We start from the raw sequence: 16,067 nt of genomic DNA, 5'->3' as shown, positions 1-16,067 counted from the left end.
TGGCAATCTAACAGTGCCATTATTATGGAAAAGCCAGTTTTACAATTCGACGATGTAGGTTGATAAATGTTATTATAGAGCATACCTTTCGTTTCATATGATCAGAAATGTTTCAAGGAAATGATAGTTTACTTAGTTCCTAAGTTCGTTAATAAAAACATACTACTTTTGACAATAAAGAGATGATGATTGTGAACTTGAAAGGTCCAATAGTAATCGACAGGTACGGAAAAACGTACAGAAGAACTTCACTAAACGATATACATATATCACTAATATCTACCATGTAGACTTTATAATTGGTTAGGAATGGTTTTTGGTAATCTAAGTTTCAGTAGAAGGTGGTCTTAACATGTTGCTTTAAGGTGTGTAAGTAAAAAACAAGATTAATGAATTAGAAGAAATCCGTAATTTGATCCTGTGACTTTCGCATAGTTACTTTCATATCTTATCTCACTAACATAATTTTATTGCTGTTGATAGGGAAAGCGATACACACATATACAGGTTATGAAACATTGGGCTTACCATCCAAAAATTTAGCAATAGTGTACTTAGCTTAAGCTAAATTTGTTCAGATATCTGAAGTACTTAATTACCTCATTATATATCCAAGAGGACGCAAATCAACGTATGGAAATCATCGTACAGCTCCTTTATGTAAGATTTGCCGTTATGAAGAACTGAGATTTTATCGCAGATCTTTCAAGATAACAGATGTCTTAGTTGCGTTGTACTTTTCGATCATCCTTTCAGATGTAAGCGATAATTTCTGTGTATGGCCCACTAGCCTTACGGCCATAGTGTTGCGAAAGGAATACTCTAGCTTGTATATTGATATCTTTGGTATAAAAAAAATTGTTATCAGAACTAGTCGGAAAGTTTTCATTTACATTATACATATCCGTTAGTTGATGAATTGAGAATTTGCTCTATAAAATAAGCTCAGCTGTCTTATTATCATACCTATACTACCTTACCATATACCAGCGTATAGGTAGTGCGTGAAACTATCCCTCTAGAAATCAATGTTGGTTTCAAATAATTAGCCATGTTATCAACCCATTGGCTGCTTCGTACCATCTAGAATGGCTATTCTCACCCAGTTAACGTGATTGTGGTTATTTACTCACTATGACGTTTATGTGATCATAAAAATTTCATTCTGGCGTTTATCCTTTACAACAGTGTTAACTAGCCAAGGTAAAGATGTATGAGCTACTATGTCTTCTATTACTTTAAGCTTGATGATCTTCATAAATGTTTCTGAGCAAATTTCACTGTTGACAGCGTTATTAATAACACTTCGACTTTGATAAGATAAATAGAAGCGAGATGGAATAAACCAATGACCTAATTTGTGCTACGCCCAGCATACATTCTAACAAAAACCATACAGGCTGATTTCCACGGCTGAGATTGTGTAACATAATTGTGATAATAGAATGAGGTTAGCGGTTGTTTATCTCCATCTAAATCCAAGTGTTGTATTAGACTCACTACCATCTTTACAAGTTACTAATTTAAAATAAAGAGTTCTGATCTTGAATAGTACTCTCGACGCGAAGTTCAGTATATGCGACGGTGTGTTGCATAATCTAACGGATGTACAATAATTTAAAGGTGAGATATAAATTCAGAGTAAATAGATTGCTCATGGACGGTTTAGTTTAACCATAATGACGGAGCGACGCCAGCAACTCCGGCGACGACGTTGACGGATGAGAGAATAGTAGCGGATAAAGAAGATGGCGAAACTAATAGCGCCACCAAAGCGCCTAGTATGGTTACTAAGTCGTACGAATGTGAACAGAATATAGACTTAATGACATCTAGCATCTTACCACAGGAAAACAATTGGCAAAACTCGAGCTATGAGAACGAAACTACTACCCAGCTCATCAGCCAAGGGCCAATTGACGGTGAATTACTGATGCAGGCTGATGGCAATGATGTTTCGCTCATTTCTAATAAATCTTTGTCGAACCACGATCCGTACCCTTGCGACATCAATCATTTCGACCTAGAGGGTGAGTGTGGATCTGTAAGGATATTCAAAGACTCAATTAATATAGAAATGAATATTTTGGCCCAGTTCCAGTCATCTAATATCTGTGAGTTGCGATCATATCTAAATTTTCACATTCTGAGGCTATCCAGGGGGCCAAATTCCCTATCTAATGCAATGGAATTTCGAGAGTAGGTGACATTACGTTTACTAGGTTGTAAATTGAATACATCCCAGACCAATTAATGAACAGCAATGCTATTAATGATTATACGAACGTCTATCATGACATATCAGATAGTGCGATACTCAAAGGGGGCATTAACATGCCCCTAATTCCTCAACAATATCACCAAATGATACCAGAGACAACCACCTCGAAACATCCGCGATCAGGCTTATCGTTAAAGACAGAAACAAGATCTGGCGATTACAATTACAGTAAGTGATAAAGCTCGAAATCTGGTAACGTAACTTACATACACATTTTTAGCATCCAAAGGACAGAATCTACAGCTACCTAAAACTCCAAAGTATCAATCTGCAGTAGACAAATCTAAGACAACATTAGAAAGCCAACCTGCTGATATATCATCAAGCAAAACAGGCGACACTACCTCAAAAACCGAATCAATAGCTAACAGTGGTGTGAGTGAAAAGAGTTATGTCTTTGTCGGATCTGCTTCGACGGTTTCTGATCGCTCGTCACCCATTTCAATTACTGCCAACGCATCGACTATGAACCAGAAAGATAGCAAACGCGCTAAAAAGTGTCCATACCCAGGTTGCAGCAAGGTAATGTTAATTTCACATTCTTAATGAACTTGCTGATATAAACCATCAGAAATTTGTCCGTGATACTACACTTGAGGTGGGGGCACTCATATAACCATAAATAGTACTTATGAAGTGCAAAAGAACCACTACAAATCACATACAGTGCCCCGCCCATACGTCTGCAGCGTATGCTCGAGATCGTTTGCACGAAAACACGACGCCGAGCGCCACTTCCGCATGCATAACAATGATAGGTGAGTAATAATGGTTCCGGAAAGCGCTGCAATAACTTCAAGTAGACCGTACAGTTGTCCTAACTGCGATGCTTCATTTCCACGCTCAGATGCTTTGAGAAGGTATATATGGGTTAAATACTATATAAACCGGCTGATTAGTCACCAGACATTGGTCTACACAGCCGGAATGCGCACAGAAAGCAAAAGAGGTAGCCAAAACTGAAGAATCGACTGAAAAATTACCAAAAGGACTCTCATCAAGAGCGAAACGTGTACCAAATAAGACAAGCGAGTCAGAAGACGAAGTTATATGTGATCTACCAAAAGCGTCGTCTTCATTACCGCATAAGAGGTTGAGAAAGAAGCATAAAGCGGATAATTGAGAGATTTGATGATTATAACGAAATATACACGAGAAGGAGAATATTCTTGGATTGTGACGACCACATTTCGTATAGATTAATAATGCTTGTATACTATTTCTATATAAATTTACTATTATATCACAGTTTGATAATAAGAGAAATCCTAAACTCGAACGACGATGTGAGTGATAAGAAAAGCTCGAAAGTGAAAACTGAATAATAATAAAAAGGTCTGCAGAAGAGATTAGCCAGTACGAATTACAGCTTGAACAAGTTAAGGAGACGCTTACAGCTGATCCCACCAATGCAGAACTTATAGGGCTAAAGGACGAGCTCTCAAATTTGATAGACTTACTTAAAGCGTCTACTGCACCAGCGCAGACAGCTCCATCGACTAGCGAACAACCGCCACAGAGTAAAGGGAAAGATAGCAAGGATGTTAAGATATTTAAGGCAGGTGAAGATATAATGGCTAAATACAATGACGGTAAATTCTACCCAGCTATTGTTAAAGCGGTGTCAGGTATACACCCAAAGATAGTTTACACTATCAACTTCAGAGGTTACGAGGGTACACAGCAGGTACAGCCTAATCAGATTAAGGCTATGGATCCTCATACAAAAATCTCATTAACTAACAAGCGACAAAGAGATTCGCAAAAATCCTTAACGTCAATAGAAGACGAGAAGGAGAGGGAAAGGAAGCGCAAGAAGAGTGAGAAGAAAGCAGAAGCTAGGGAGCAGAAGAATAGTGAAATGAGTAAGTCCATACATCATAAGTAGATATATCAGCTAACTATGATGTTATTTAGACAACAAGCAAAACAATTGGCAGAAATTCGCAAAGAAAGCTAATAAAAAAGGTATACACATAGCTGGGTCAGAAGGAAGAAGCATGTGAGCTTTTTGCTAGTCAGATGTTTAAGAATTGACGTGTTTTAGATTTAAGACGCCAGATAATCCGTATGGTAGAGGTGAGTTTCATTATCATTACTAACCATTCTCTAACGATCCCAATAGTCGGTGTCACAGGCTCTGGGAAACCAATGACAGAGCAAAAAAGTGTAAGAGATAAGCATGTTTTTGTACCTACGTTAGAGGATCAGTAATTTTATAAAGTTTGATGACTAATCGGTGAATAGTGATGTATTTGTTCTAGTGTAATAAATTAATTCGGCGTGCCGATTCAGTATAGAGTAACGAAATGTATAGTAAATAAAGAGGTAAAGTAATATTGGTATTTTGGATAAGTTCCCCCACTATTACGTCAGAGTTATGGGGAATGTTAACGACTCAAATAAACGAGAAATGTAGAGAGAGCAAGTGAAAATACGAGATACATAATATTAATTCAATGATTTATAAATTTGTACCTCAATTGAATCTGGGCACGTTTACGTTTACTCCAAGTTATCCTCAACTATTCTCATTCTCTAACCATCACGAACTAACGAAAGAAATGACAGCAGAATACTTTATTGGTATTGACGTTGGTACTGGCTCAGCCAGATCTGCATTAGTAAACATTACGGGTGACATCTTGGCTGAATCAACATACAACACAAAAACTTGGAGAGACGCCAACGACGCGAACATCTTCGAGCAATCATCTGCCAACATTTGGCAATGTATTAGCCAATCTGTTAAAGACGTCGTCCGCCAAGCCCAAATTCCAAAAGAAGCTGTAAAAGGTATTGCGTTTGATGCAACCTGCTCTTTAGCCGTTACCGACTATGAGGGAAACCCGATCGCTGTTACTAAGGGTGATTCACTCGGCAAGGAAGGTGAGAGGAACATCATTCTGTGGGCAGACCACAGAGCAGAAAAGGAGGCCACCTTCATCAACTCAACAGGCGCAATGCCTCTGCAATTTGTCGGTGGTACTGTCAGTTTAGAAATGGAAATTCCAAAAACACTTTGGTTAAAGAACAATATGAAACCAGAAGACTTCAAGAAATGCATGTTCTTTGATCTTCCAGATTGGCTTTCATACAGAGCTACTCGCTCAACAGCCAGATCTAATAACTCACTCGGCTCCAAGTTCACTTACGTCACTCCTTCTATCAAGGGTGCCTACCCATCAGGATGGGATCCAAAATTCTTGGAACAAGTCGGTTTAGGTGATCTCGTACAACAAGACTTCGTACCATTGGGAGGATCACCAGACAAGAACGGTTTGGTTCTCACAGGTGGTTTGCCTATCGGTAACGGTTTGACAAAGGAAGCCGCCGAAGAATTGGGCTTAGCTGAAGGTACAGCAGTTGGCAGCTCAGTTATCGATGCTTATGCTGGTTGGATTGGTACTGTTGCTGCCAGATCAGCAAAGAAAGGCGAAGAGTTACCAAAAGAAGCTGTCGCTTTCGAAGAATGTGCCACAAGATTAGCTGCTTGTGCAGGTACATCTACCTGTCACATCGTCCAAGTGAGTTACATCTATTTCAACGAATTCTCCATTAATTACCCAATTAGTCACCTGAAGGTGTTTTTGTCAAGGGCGTTTGGGGACCATACAAAAATGCAGTTTTCCCAGGTTGGTGGATGAATGAAGGTGGCCAATCATCGACTGGTCAATTAATCGACTTCGTTCTCAAAACGCACATCGCCTACCCTGAGTTAGAAAGAGTCGCAAACGAAAGACAAACCAATATTTTCGAAATTCTCGAAGAACTACTCCAAAAAGCTAAAGAAGAAGAGGGAGTTGACTCAATCAATCAGATCAACAAGCACATGCACTTCTACCCAGATTTACACGGAAATAGATCACCATTGGCGGATTCTAGAATGAGAGGTATGATTACAGGATTAGGATTAGATGGTACATTAGGAGACCTTGCAAGAAAGTTCCAATTGACACTTGAAGCAATTGCATTACAAACTCGTCACATCATCGAAGAAATGAATGAAGCTGGACACAAAGTCAACAGCATTTACATGTCAGGTGGACAAGTAAAAAACAGAGCATTGATGCAGTTAATGGCAGATGTTTGTCAAATGCCATTAATTTTGCCTGCATCGGCATCAGGACCTGTAGTTGCTGGTTGTGCAATGCTCGGTAGATACGCCTACGAACTCTCACAGAAGAAGGACTACACTGAAATTGTCAAGCAGCAACAAGCTGAGCAAGTAGGCGAGTGTAATAAGAGAAGGTTATGGCAATTGATGACTGAGATGACCAAACCTGGTGAAAGAATCGAACCTAACTGTTCTAAGAAGGACAGCACTTTATTGAACGCCAAGTACAAGATCTTTAGGGAGTCTATCGATATCCAGAGAAAATGGAGAAAGGAAGTTGAAGATGCGCTTGAAGGTGCACAATAATTTAATGAAAAAATGATGTAATAAACCTTTGAAAAGTATTTATCCATTGTTCTACATTTATTCGAAAGATTTATAATAAATGATAGCATCATCGTAATATTCCGTTCCTTTATCGTCAATAAGTCTTCCGGCTTTTGGTACGATACCGATCCTAGTGAATCCGAGTCCATCCCAGATTCGTGAGCTTGCGATATTTGATTGATAGACCAAGTTGAAAATAGCTGGTGTATATGTTTAAAAACATGACGTAATGATAGAAAGAAAACTTACATCCTTTGTAACCCAACTTTGGACCATAATGTAAGTAGCTCTTACCAAGTGTAGAACCAAGCTTGAGACCTCTTTTGTTTGCGTTCACGATGAAACCCGCATTGCAAATCTGAGTAATTAGACGATATAAGAGGATGTAGAGAGACATACATGGCCTGATCTACCAACGTAGTTTGGCTTGACATAATAACAGCCCCCGAGGACAACGTCCCATTCATTATCGCCAATCTCGCTTAGCGGCTTATCAACTAGGAGACCAACGAAAAGATCAGCTGCGAAGAAATAGCTTTTGAACTGTTCAACTGACATGGGTGTCTCTATTGGGTATGTGCGCCCTTCTTCTATAATAAAGTTGAATAGTTGGTGCAATCTACTTAGCAGCTCTTTCGGTGCGTTGGACGGATCGTTGAGGTGGTGTACATAAAGCTTCTTTTCAGTTGGTAGATTCCAAGTTGTAGAGTCCAACTTTTCTGATTTTTCTCTTTGTTCTGCTGGATAAACCATTGTGGGTATTGAAGGTGTCAGTCACATGTCAATTCTAGTCAAAATAAATAAAATTAGTACAAGTAAACTAGTTATTCTTCCATCTGTGCATCTTCTTCTTCTTCCTCTTCCTCTTCTACCTCTTCCCACCAGCTGACGACACCCAAACCTTGACCGTCTATAGAAGCGGTCAACCTATAAGCAGTTGGTATAATATCCTGTTCAGATTCTTCTATGGCAACTTTCTTTGGTTTGGGGTATACATTTTCAAAATGTTCAGCTTCAATTCTAATACGTATATTTTCACCAATATCTATGTAAGCTCTTTGTTCCGGTGATGAGGTGAATGGGTCGCTATCTTCTTCCCAATTTGCTAACCAGAAGAAAGTAGATTCAGCCTTATCATATTGGGTGATTGGAGGTAGATTGTAGATTGGTATAAAAATGTCGTCAAAGAAACCAACTGATGCTGTAATACCTTCTTCGGAAGTAGACTTTACTTTCGCTATTAGAATTTCTCCCACGAAAGGTCTAAAAATGATTAAATTAAATTTACATTTATAATAAACGTTTCCGTTTGAGTGCTGTATGAAACCTTCAGAGGAATCTAATAAAGAGTGTAAGCAAAGAGCCAAACCGAGGTCCTGAATAATTTTGTTGGAATATTTATAATTTATACTATCAACTATGCTATCTAATAAATCTTTGTTCAAATTTGATGGTTTAACTGCTATCGTATCCTTCAATTCTGTTAAGATGAACATTATTGTTTATTGTAAAATAAGTTATTTAATTCAACTTTTATATTATCTGGTACTTTATCTAAAAATGATGACTGTGAGATAATCAAAAGGATAGATATATTATTTACCTAAACTTTGTTTCATAATTTTTAAAAATATTTCTTCTACGTTTAGCTTATTATTATCTTGTATTTCATCTTGAGATCGTCGTTAGTAAATTATTTAAATATTCCGTTTGCTATCTACTCAGAATCATGCACTTTATTTCATCATTCCATCCAGAAGAGTTTAGTTTATTTTTATATAATTTAATTATTTTATACCACTCTCCCGATTCAATTAAATTTCTATATTTTTATTATTTTTTTCTATATTTTATTGACTATTCACTCACTTTTGAATCTCCTCAGTCGCATCCATGGAAATTATAAACAATCTAAATCAAGAATATCTATTAGATAAAAATTTCAATTTAAATAAATTTTTATTATCAAAGTCAATAAACAATTTATTAGATTATGAGAAGGATCTGATTTTATTACAGCATCAAACTACTATCAAAATATTTGAATTGATTTATAAAGACTATAACAACTTTATCAACTTGAAAGACTTTATAAAGGATGATAAATTATATTTAGATTATTTATTAATATCTATTACGTCATTTAAGAGCAACTTGAACGTTAGTATCATAGCTTTTCTTTCATCTTTCTAACGAATAATTAGCGAAAATTATCTCAGTTAAATGATAATAGAGATACTCTCAATAACCACCTTCACAATAGACAACTCATAAAGAATGACCTTAACGATTTGAACCAGAAGATTAACTTCATAAATAATTTCAATCACATAAACAATCTCATTTCATCACAGGATAACAAACCAAAGCAATTGAAAAGAATTTCTCTACAATTTAACAAGTTAATCTACTTAAATAGGAGAACAAATGAGAAAAATATCAACAAACTAAAACAGAATCTTCTAGATAAAATAAACAACGAGTTTTTCATTCAATTAAACAGTCCAAGTAATCCTGAATTAGTCGATTTAATTAGATCATATGAAATTCTCAACAGTTTGGATCAATCTCAGTTAGTTTTCAGGAAATTCGTCAAAATTTTGCTTGATAAACTTCGTAAAGATAACCTATTCGAAGAAATAATCAATACAATATCATCTAATTTATCTCCACTAATCAATCTATTCGAAAATTGCCAAAATTCAAACAAAATTAGACAATCTTTATTATCGATAAGTGAAAATAACAGTCATTACAACTACTTCGATAGTCTATACTTAGAAGTTGAATCTTCACTCATAAATAAACTAGGTTTAGATCTCTTCTCCATAGGCAAACCGAATCTATTTCATAAGAATTACAATGAGTTTCAATCTTTCATAACCAATTTTGAGACATTTGCACCTTCAATACAAGCAATTAATAATATCAGATCACTCTCACAAAATGGTATATTACAGAGGTTTCAATTGAACAACTATTTTCAATTACGTTTCAAAGAGCTTGTTAGTGTTGTTGAAGGTGCATTTCACTCACCGCTCATTTATTGTCAAAGTACTGATGACATATATACCATAAAGCAAACAGAAAGATTAGCTTGGGCTTTAAACAGATGTTGGACTGATGAAGTAGTCCTAGACGATCTACTCGCGAAATTCTGGAAGGTAACTCTACAACTATTGTCGAGATATAAGACATGGTTGGACGATACTCTAGATGAATTCTTAGCACAAAAATCTCAACAAGATAATGACCAAAAGTTGTTGGAGTTCTTAATTAACAGCCGCTGTGACATTGACACAATATTCACAACAACTGTTGACCTCTGGAATAACAAAATCAAGCAACACTTTACCGAAATTCTAAAAGATGAACTCGATACCATTCAAGAATCATTATTTGAATCATTGGATACCATAAAGTTAGACTTTGGTCAAAATTGCTTAAATCTCATCATCTCAATCCAAATTACAAAATTGAGTAAGCACCTCAGCGGTGTGAAAAGTGTATACAAATTATCTGCACCACGTAAACATCAAGATAAACCATCGGAATTTATAGATACCTTGATTAATGACCTCATATCATTTAATAATCAAACTAAACTAGATAATTATAAAGAAATAATAAATGAAAAAGTAACTAGCGAGTTAATTGAAAGATATTTCAATCAAATAAGTGAAATTAAGTCACAAGAGAGCTCGTTTATAAAGTACAAACGTGGACTAGGTTCATCGAAGGATAGCAATCAAATAAACAAGCAAATTGATTTGGACCTTGATTACTTTAAATTAAAAATTTCTCAGTTTAGTCAGAAGAATTCTGCTGTCATCGATAACTACATTGTACCTGAAGACGTCTCTTAGGGTAAAAAGAAATAAAAAGGATAAAATAATAAATAAATTTAAAAACGATATGTAATTTTATTTAATTTATTTTTTTAATAAAATTCACGGTTCTTGATCTCTTAAGTGCTCGTTTATAGACCACGAAATTATAAAATTAAAAATCAGAAACATACAGATGGACACTGCATCTGTGGATGAAAAAAATAAAAGTAAAATACGCCAATGGGATTCGTCTGATGATAATTACCTAAAGCTACTATCAAATGATAGCAGATTATATAACTCTATATCAAAGTCATCGCTAAAGCAACCTTCCGTAGATAATTACAAACTATCTAAACCCAAGTATCAATGGTTTGAAAGGCCAGAGAAGGATCCACCTTTGGCTTTAGATAGTAAAGTCAAGCTACTCTATCCAAAAGATACGAATAACTTGGTTGATCAAATTCGTAATAAATTATCTATAAGTCCACCTATTAGATTGTGAGCTACTAAAGCTTATATATCTACATTATTAACTTATCCCCTTTAGTCAGAAGTTCCATTACAAAGACGCTGCTCAAGTGAATGAGGAATTGGTCCCTATTAGGTTGGATTTTGATCAAGATTATTTGAGATTAAAAGAAGTATTCTGTTATAATCTCAAAGAGCCACATATTACCCCAAAATTGTTGGCTATCTCACTATGTCATGACTTCGGTTTAAACGAGTATACTGCAGCACATCATATTGAGAAAGCAATCATTGATCAATTAGATGAATGGAAATCTAACGTACACGAATATTTGAATATGCACGGTCCTTCTACTTCAACTAATGTGGGATTACTTGATCAATCCGAATTAAATTGGTGGAATTCTATAAAAAACGATAGCATACCCGATGATATCAACGTCAAAGAAGAGCTTGATACTAATATAGATCAGGAACTTGAAGAAGATATCAGAATACTGATAAAATTGGATATAGTACATCCACCAAATCATCTAATTGATCAATTTGAATGGCCATTATCAACCTCTTTACAAGAGGATGCCCCTGAATTATTCGCAACTAATTTCGCCCTAGAATTAGGTCTACCGGGTGAATTCATTACATCAATTTCTCATAATATACGCGAACAATCATCATTTTATTTGAAATCTTTATCAAAATTAAATCACCCGATTGATGAGAAGGATTCACTATTAAAAATACCTGATGAAGACTTCCGTAAATCATTCTTGCCCCAGTTGATAGATCATCAATTGGAAAGGACACCGAGAGATGCTGCAGAATTTACACCAAAATTGGAACCAGTATCTTCTGAAGATTTAATTACTTATGAAAAAGATTTAGAAAAGGATAATAGAAGGCGTAAAAGATTACAGAAGAATCGCAAAACTAATTCATCAATTTTGACACAAGATAGAGAACCAATAAAGACTTTCAGGACATTACCACAGTTCCCTGAAACGTATATATCAGTTCCACATTCATTCTTGAAAGATCAACCAGTAGTTGGAGGAAATAATCAAAATAATCAACAATTACCAACTAATTATCCAAGACGCGCTGCTGCTGCTAAAGCAAGTTTAAATATATCAACCTCTGCACAAGCGGAATTGGCAGATATTGACAATAATCCTGAAGATGAAGATTATGGTGGTGAGGATAGTCATTTTGATAACTTTAATTCCACTATGCAATTTAATGAAGAGGAGAATAGATATGTTCAAAAGCCTTTACAAATCCAACCATTCGATCAATCCAAAATGGCAATTACCAAGAGACCTCGATTTATTCAAGAAGTACCAACTAAGATTGATTATAATCCTATACCGAGATTGAGAGAGGGTGCTAAGATGTTTACTACTGGTAATAATAAAGCAATGAAATATGGACATGGAATAGCTTTTAAGAAGGATCTATCACCTGGTGTGGAAGTCAAGAAACTTTCAGCTGCTACTATAAATATATACAGTTACTTCTCAACTGAAAATCAACATGAAAATATCATCAATGGAATATGGCATTGTAGTAATTGTGGTGTACCTGAAATGTACGCGATTGGTAGAAGGAAAGGACCAATGGGTGATAAAAGTCTTTGTGGTGAATGTGGAAAGTATTTACACAAGATGCGTAAAAACAAACCAGTAGTTTACAACAATGACCCTGAATACCATAAAGGTTTGAGAGAACAGATGGAGAGGGAAAATGAAGAAAGGAATCAACTCCAAAAGGCGAATGCACAACGTTATAGAAAGGAAATGAAGGCATCAAGGCAAGCTCAAAAAGTTGCAAAAGAGGCTGAACAACTTGATTTCTATAGTAATTCTCATAAAAGAAAACAAGATTTGGATTTCAGTGATGAAGATGATACATTTGAATACAAGAGAGGCAAGAGGAAATCGATTGATGATGATGAAGATGATGACGATTACAATGAAGGTGAAGAAGAGAGTGAGTGGCTTACTTCAGATTGGAAGTAAATCTAACTTGCAGAAGGCTTACCACAGACACGATCACAGCGTCATAGACAAGTGCAATTACCTCCACAGCCATCACCTACTAGTAGCCAATCTGAAGCATTTGGGGATACATCTAAAACGCGTCAATCACAGTCTACGCCAACTTGGTTATCAGAAGCAGCCAAGCAACTTCGATTGAAATATCCAAACGATCAGTTTATTATTGTTGAAAAGCCATCACAAGCTGGTGAAGTTCAAGAGTGGAGAATAAAATGTCTTGATTGTCCAGGAAAGATGTACACACCTGGTCCTGGAATGACAGTTGAAAATTTCGAAAAACACCTTAAGAATCGCCAACATAAGCAAAAGTTAATGGCTAGATTGGGTATAACTGATGGTTTAAGTCCACTGAATGGACCAAGTACTAGTTTAAGTCCAATGAGTCATCCCCATCAGCAAGGTTTGAATCCTTTATCACGACCTTCATCTAGTCATCAAACACCAATGCAAGTCGCTATGTCACAAGCACCTAGTCAACAAACCGATATTCTTGCCGCTGCTATGCAACATGCTTCTTCTCAACATGATCAGCCAGCACCGCAACAATCACAAGGTCCTTCGCAATTATATAATCAAGAACAATTTATCAACATTCCTCACGATTTACCAAGTGATCTGTCAAATGACTTACCAGGTGATTTACCAAATTCGCTCGATATTTCAAACATTGATATGGATATGATTGGTCTTCCTTCATTTGATTTTAATAGTCAAAATGACGATCAAAGTCAATTCTAAAAGATTTAAATTCAATAATAATGTATTCTTTTTTCTTTGTAAACATAAACAAAAAATTTCAATCTTTAAAGTAAAGGTATTTCTTAAAAAACAGATGTCCACTTTGAATGTCGTCAAATTAGTTTTAGGCAGTTGCAGCCATGATTGCACCGATGAACGTTAAAACGAGTTTTTGTCTAACTTCGACCAAATCTTCTGGAACGACGAAGACAAGGCAACCAATTTTACGTGCAACGGAGATAGCTAATTTATCTAAAAAAGGGACTGGGTTAATGATTGTCAACATCTATATTAAATCAACTCACTGTTGAGGAATGCATCATCATCTGTTCTACCGTCATTGACTAATGAATAGTCAACGTAACCCGGTTTGAGTGCATCAAGAAGGTCGAGGAAGAAGTCTAAAAAGTTTAGCTAAGATGTCACTACTAAACAAAACCACTCACGTCCTGATCTCAAGGAAGAATCTTTGAACGAACGCATAGATGATCTCTTTCCTGCTTGTGCAACTCTGTCGTTTGCCCATCTCACCATATCAACATCAGTAATTTGTTTGCCATTTTTGCTGAGACTTGACAAAGTAACACCAATACTCAATCTCATAATCTATTGTGGATTAGTAAATTGTGGAGAAAATCCCTTTACTACACACCTGCCAGACGGTACCAAGAACGAGCGTACGTGTACCATCAACGATATCCGCACCTTGAATACCAACAAGATGCATACCATTTTTGACACAAAGTTCACAAACGTAGTTCGTATTTTCAACTCTCTTGAATCTTGATAACTCTTGCTCTGGTTTTGGTTTCGCAACTCTCCTCCAAACGACAGAGCCAGGTGCAATCTTATCAAATGCTTGTAATAACACGAGACCATCACTAACATCTTCAAAGAGATTGTAGACTGCTGGGTTAACATCAAGACTGTTCAACCATAAAATAAATACTCTAGCTTCTCTTTCACCTTCAGCGTCAAATTCTTCAATTTCTGGTACTTCCTCCTCATTCAGTGGTTCCAATCCAGGGTGGGTGTTGAACAAATGTGCGACAAATGCTAAATTCAATTTACCATTACCACCAACCATTGCATTTGGAGTTAAGTATTTTCTACAACCGATTTTATCAGCGTTTTGTAAAATCATTTCAGCTCTCTGATATAAATCAGTTTGTTGAAGTGGTTGTCTTGAGCATTCAGCTGGTTTCAATTGGTTGAGTAAGATGGTGTAATTTTCACCATCGCTGACATCCTTTGTGAAGTTGGAAACTCTTCTGTGCCAACCTGCATTCTTAAGGTGGTAGTTGAACCATCTCAACAAGATTTGATCTGGTGGTAATCTCAAGAAATCTTCCAAAGCCTCATCTTGTTCTAACAGTCTGTACAATTCTGGGTGGTTCTTAATGTCAATCCTAGAAAGTAAACCTCTTCTAATAATCTGCCAAATAAGACCTAAAATCAAGATTTCTCTACCCTCTACTAAATCTTGTGAACCAATGTTAACAACTTGACAACCGATAGCTTTTGCAGATTGTATAACAATGTTGTTGTTCTCAGTGGCTTGAAAGGCGTTCAATGTGCGACCTTTTGGCTTATTGAGTACACGTTCATCAATAGTATCTGGTACAGCGTCGTTTATCAACTTTGATAAAATCAAACCATCTCTAGTTTCATCGAAAAGCTGAAAATTGTCTGTTGGAAGTGGTAACTTGTTACCTACGTCAGCGTCACCGTCTAAGACTTGATTAATGTGTCTAGTAAATTCTGATCTCTCATCCTCGTTAATAGTGTGTGAAACGTTTGATGATGTACCCTTGACGGTGACTTTTCCCTTCTGTACGACACCTGCGTTGGCGTTTTGACCCGCTTTGAGCTTTGAAATGAGCTTTGAAATGTTAGTAAAGAAAAAAATGATAATCTAGGTCTCACATCAACGTAATCTTCTACTTCTACTCTTCCACTAGCGTCTACGCTGACATCCTTGAGCGTCTCTCTAACTTGATCGTAGGTGGCTTCATTCTGGAGTGACTTGATAATATCTTGCTGTGCTACACCTTTACCCTCTACGTCTAGCTGTCTGTTTGTTGTTAAGATGTGTGACGCTAAGAAAGTAAATACGCACTGGAAGGTATCAACGAGCCTCATTACTTCCTCCTGACTAAACTCTGGGTGCTTTCTTTGTAATTTTATCTAAAAACAGTCAAATGTGCTCTACTGTTTTGTTTATCTTACAGCGATCATTCTCGTTA

General features: G+C 36.3%; 8 protein-coding genes across 8 annotated transcripts; 5 read left to right on the top strand and 3 right to left on the bottom strand.

Annotated features, from left to right (window-relative positions):
- Positions 1 to 2,923: 2,923 nt before the first annotated feature.
- On the top strand, positions 2,924 to 3,145 carry WALSEDRAFT_4988 (hypothetical protein; the record flags this gene model as incomplete). Its single annotated transcript, XM_006960127.1, has 2 exons — positions 2,924 to 3,039; positions 3,082 to 3,145. Coding segments are annotated over 2 exons (180 nt in total), but the record flags the coding sequence as incomplete, so codon positions are not given.
- Positions 3,146 to 3,626: 481 nt separating this feature from the next.
- On the top strand, positions 3,627 to 4,495 carry WALSEDRAFT_21978 (hypothetical protein; the record flags this gene model as incomplete). Its single annotated transcript, XM_006960211.1, has 4 exons — positions 3,627 to 4,146; positions 4,199 to 4,283; positions 4,329 to 4,360; positions 4,407 to 4,495. Coding segments are annotated over 4 exons (726 nt in total), but the record flags the coding sequence as incomplete, so codon positions are not given.
- Positions 4,496 to 4,821: 326 nt separating this feature from the next.
- Positions 4,822 to 7,476, top strand: WALSEDRAFT_61357 (Pentulose kinase). The gene is made up of 4 exons (XM_006960210.1): positions 4,822 to 5,808; positions 5,856 to 6,925; positions 6,975 to 7,083; positions 7,125 to 7,476. The coding sequence occupies exons 1-2, from the start codon at positions 4,846 to 4,848 to the stop codon at positions 6,702 to 6,704; spliced, it is 1,812 nt and encodes a 603-aa protein (XP_006960272.1). The 5' UTR covers positions 4,822 to 4,845; the 3' UTR covers positions 6,705 to 6,925; positions 6,975 to 7,083; positions 7,125 to 7,476.
- WALSEDRAFT_55468 (hypothetical protein) lies at positions 4,822 to 7,478 on the bottom strand (the record flags this gene model as incomplete). Its single annotated transcript, XM_006960209.1, has 4 exons — positions 4,822 to 5,808; positions 5,856 to 6,925; positions 6,975 to 7,083; positions 7,125 to 7,478. The coding sequence occupies 3 exons, from the start codon at positions 7,476 to 7,478 to the stop codon at positions 6,762 to 6,764; spliced, it is 627 nt and encodes a 208-aa protein (XP_006960271.1). The 3' UTR covers positions 4,822 to 5,808; positions 5,856 to 6,761.
- Positions 7,479 to 7,486: 8 nt separating this feature from the next.
- On the bottom strand, positions 7,487 to 8,519 carry WALSEDRAFT_55467 (hypothetical protein). Its single transcript, XM_006960208.1, has one exon. It carries the CDS (start codon positions 8,219 to 8,221, stop codon positions 7,550 to 7,552), a length of 672 nt encoding a protein of 223 aa, XP_006960270.1. The 5' UTR covers positions 8,222 to 8,519; the 3' UTR covers positions 7,487 to 7,549.
- A 99-nt stretch (positions 8,520 to 8,618) lies between these two features.
- Positions 8,619 to 10,640, top strand: WALSEDRAFT_58604 (hypothetical protein; the record flags this gene model as incomplete). The annotated part of the gene is made up of 2 exons (XM_006960207.1): positions 8,619 to 8,885; positions 8,930 to 10,640. The coding sequence occupies 2 exons, from the start codon at positions 8,619 to 8,621 to the stop codon at positions 10,589 to 10,591; spliced, it is 1,929 nt and encodes a 642-aa protein (XP_006960269.1). The 3' UTR covers positions 10,592 to 10,640.
- Positions 10,641 to 10,748: 108 nt separating this feature from the next.
- On the top strand, positions 10,749 to 13,857 carry WALSEDRAFT_58603 (SNF5-domain-containing protein; the record flags this gene model as incomplete). The annotated part of the gene is made up of 3 exons (XM_006960206.1): positions 10,749 to 11,056; positions 11,106 to 13,015; positions 13,058 to 13,857. 3 exons carry the CDS (start codon positions 10,749 to 10,751, stop codon positions 13,819 to 13,821), a joined length of 2,982 nt encoding a protein of 993 aa, XP_006960268.1. The 3' UTR covers positions 13,822 to 13,857.
- WALSEDRAFT_33882 (hypothetical protein) lies at positions 13,829 to 16,067 on the bottom strand. Its single transcript, XM_006960205.1, has 7 exons — positions 16,051 to 16,067; positions 15,941 to 16,008; positions 15,748 to 15,895; positions 14,474 to 15,703; positions 14,268 to 14,427; positions 14,127 to 14,222; positions 13,829 to 14,073 (listed from the first exon to the last, which is right to left on the bottom strand). The coding sequence occupies exons 1-7, from the start codon at positions 16,057 to 16,059 to the stop codon at positions 13,946 to 13,948; spliced, it is 1,839 nt and encodes a 612-aa protein (XP_006960267.1). The 5' UTR covers positions 16,060 to 16,067; the 3' UTR covers positions 13,829 to 13,945.

Source organism: Wallemia mellicola (assembly GCF_000263375.1).
Source record: "Wallemia mellicola CBS 633.66 unplaced genomic scaffold WALSEscaffold_24, whole genome shotgun sequence".
Taxonomy (NCBI): domain Eukaryota; kingdom Fungi; phylum Basidiomycota; class Wallemiomycetes; order Wallemiales; family Wallemiaceae; genus Wallemia; species Wallemia mellicola.
This window is presented reverse-complemented; position numbering and strand designations above follow the sequence as displayed.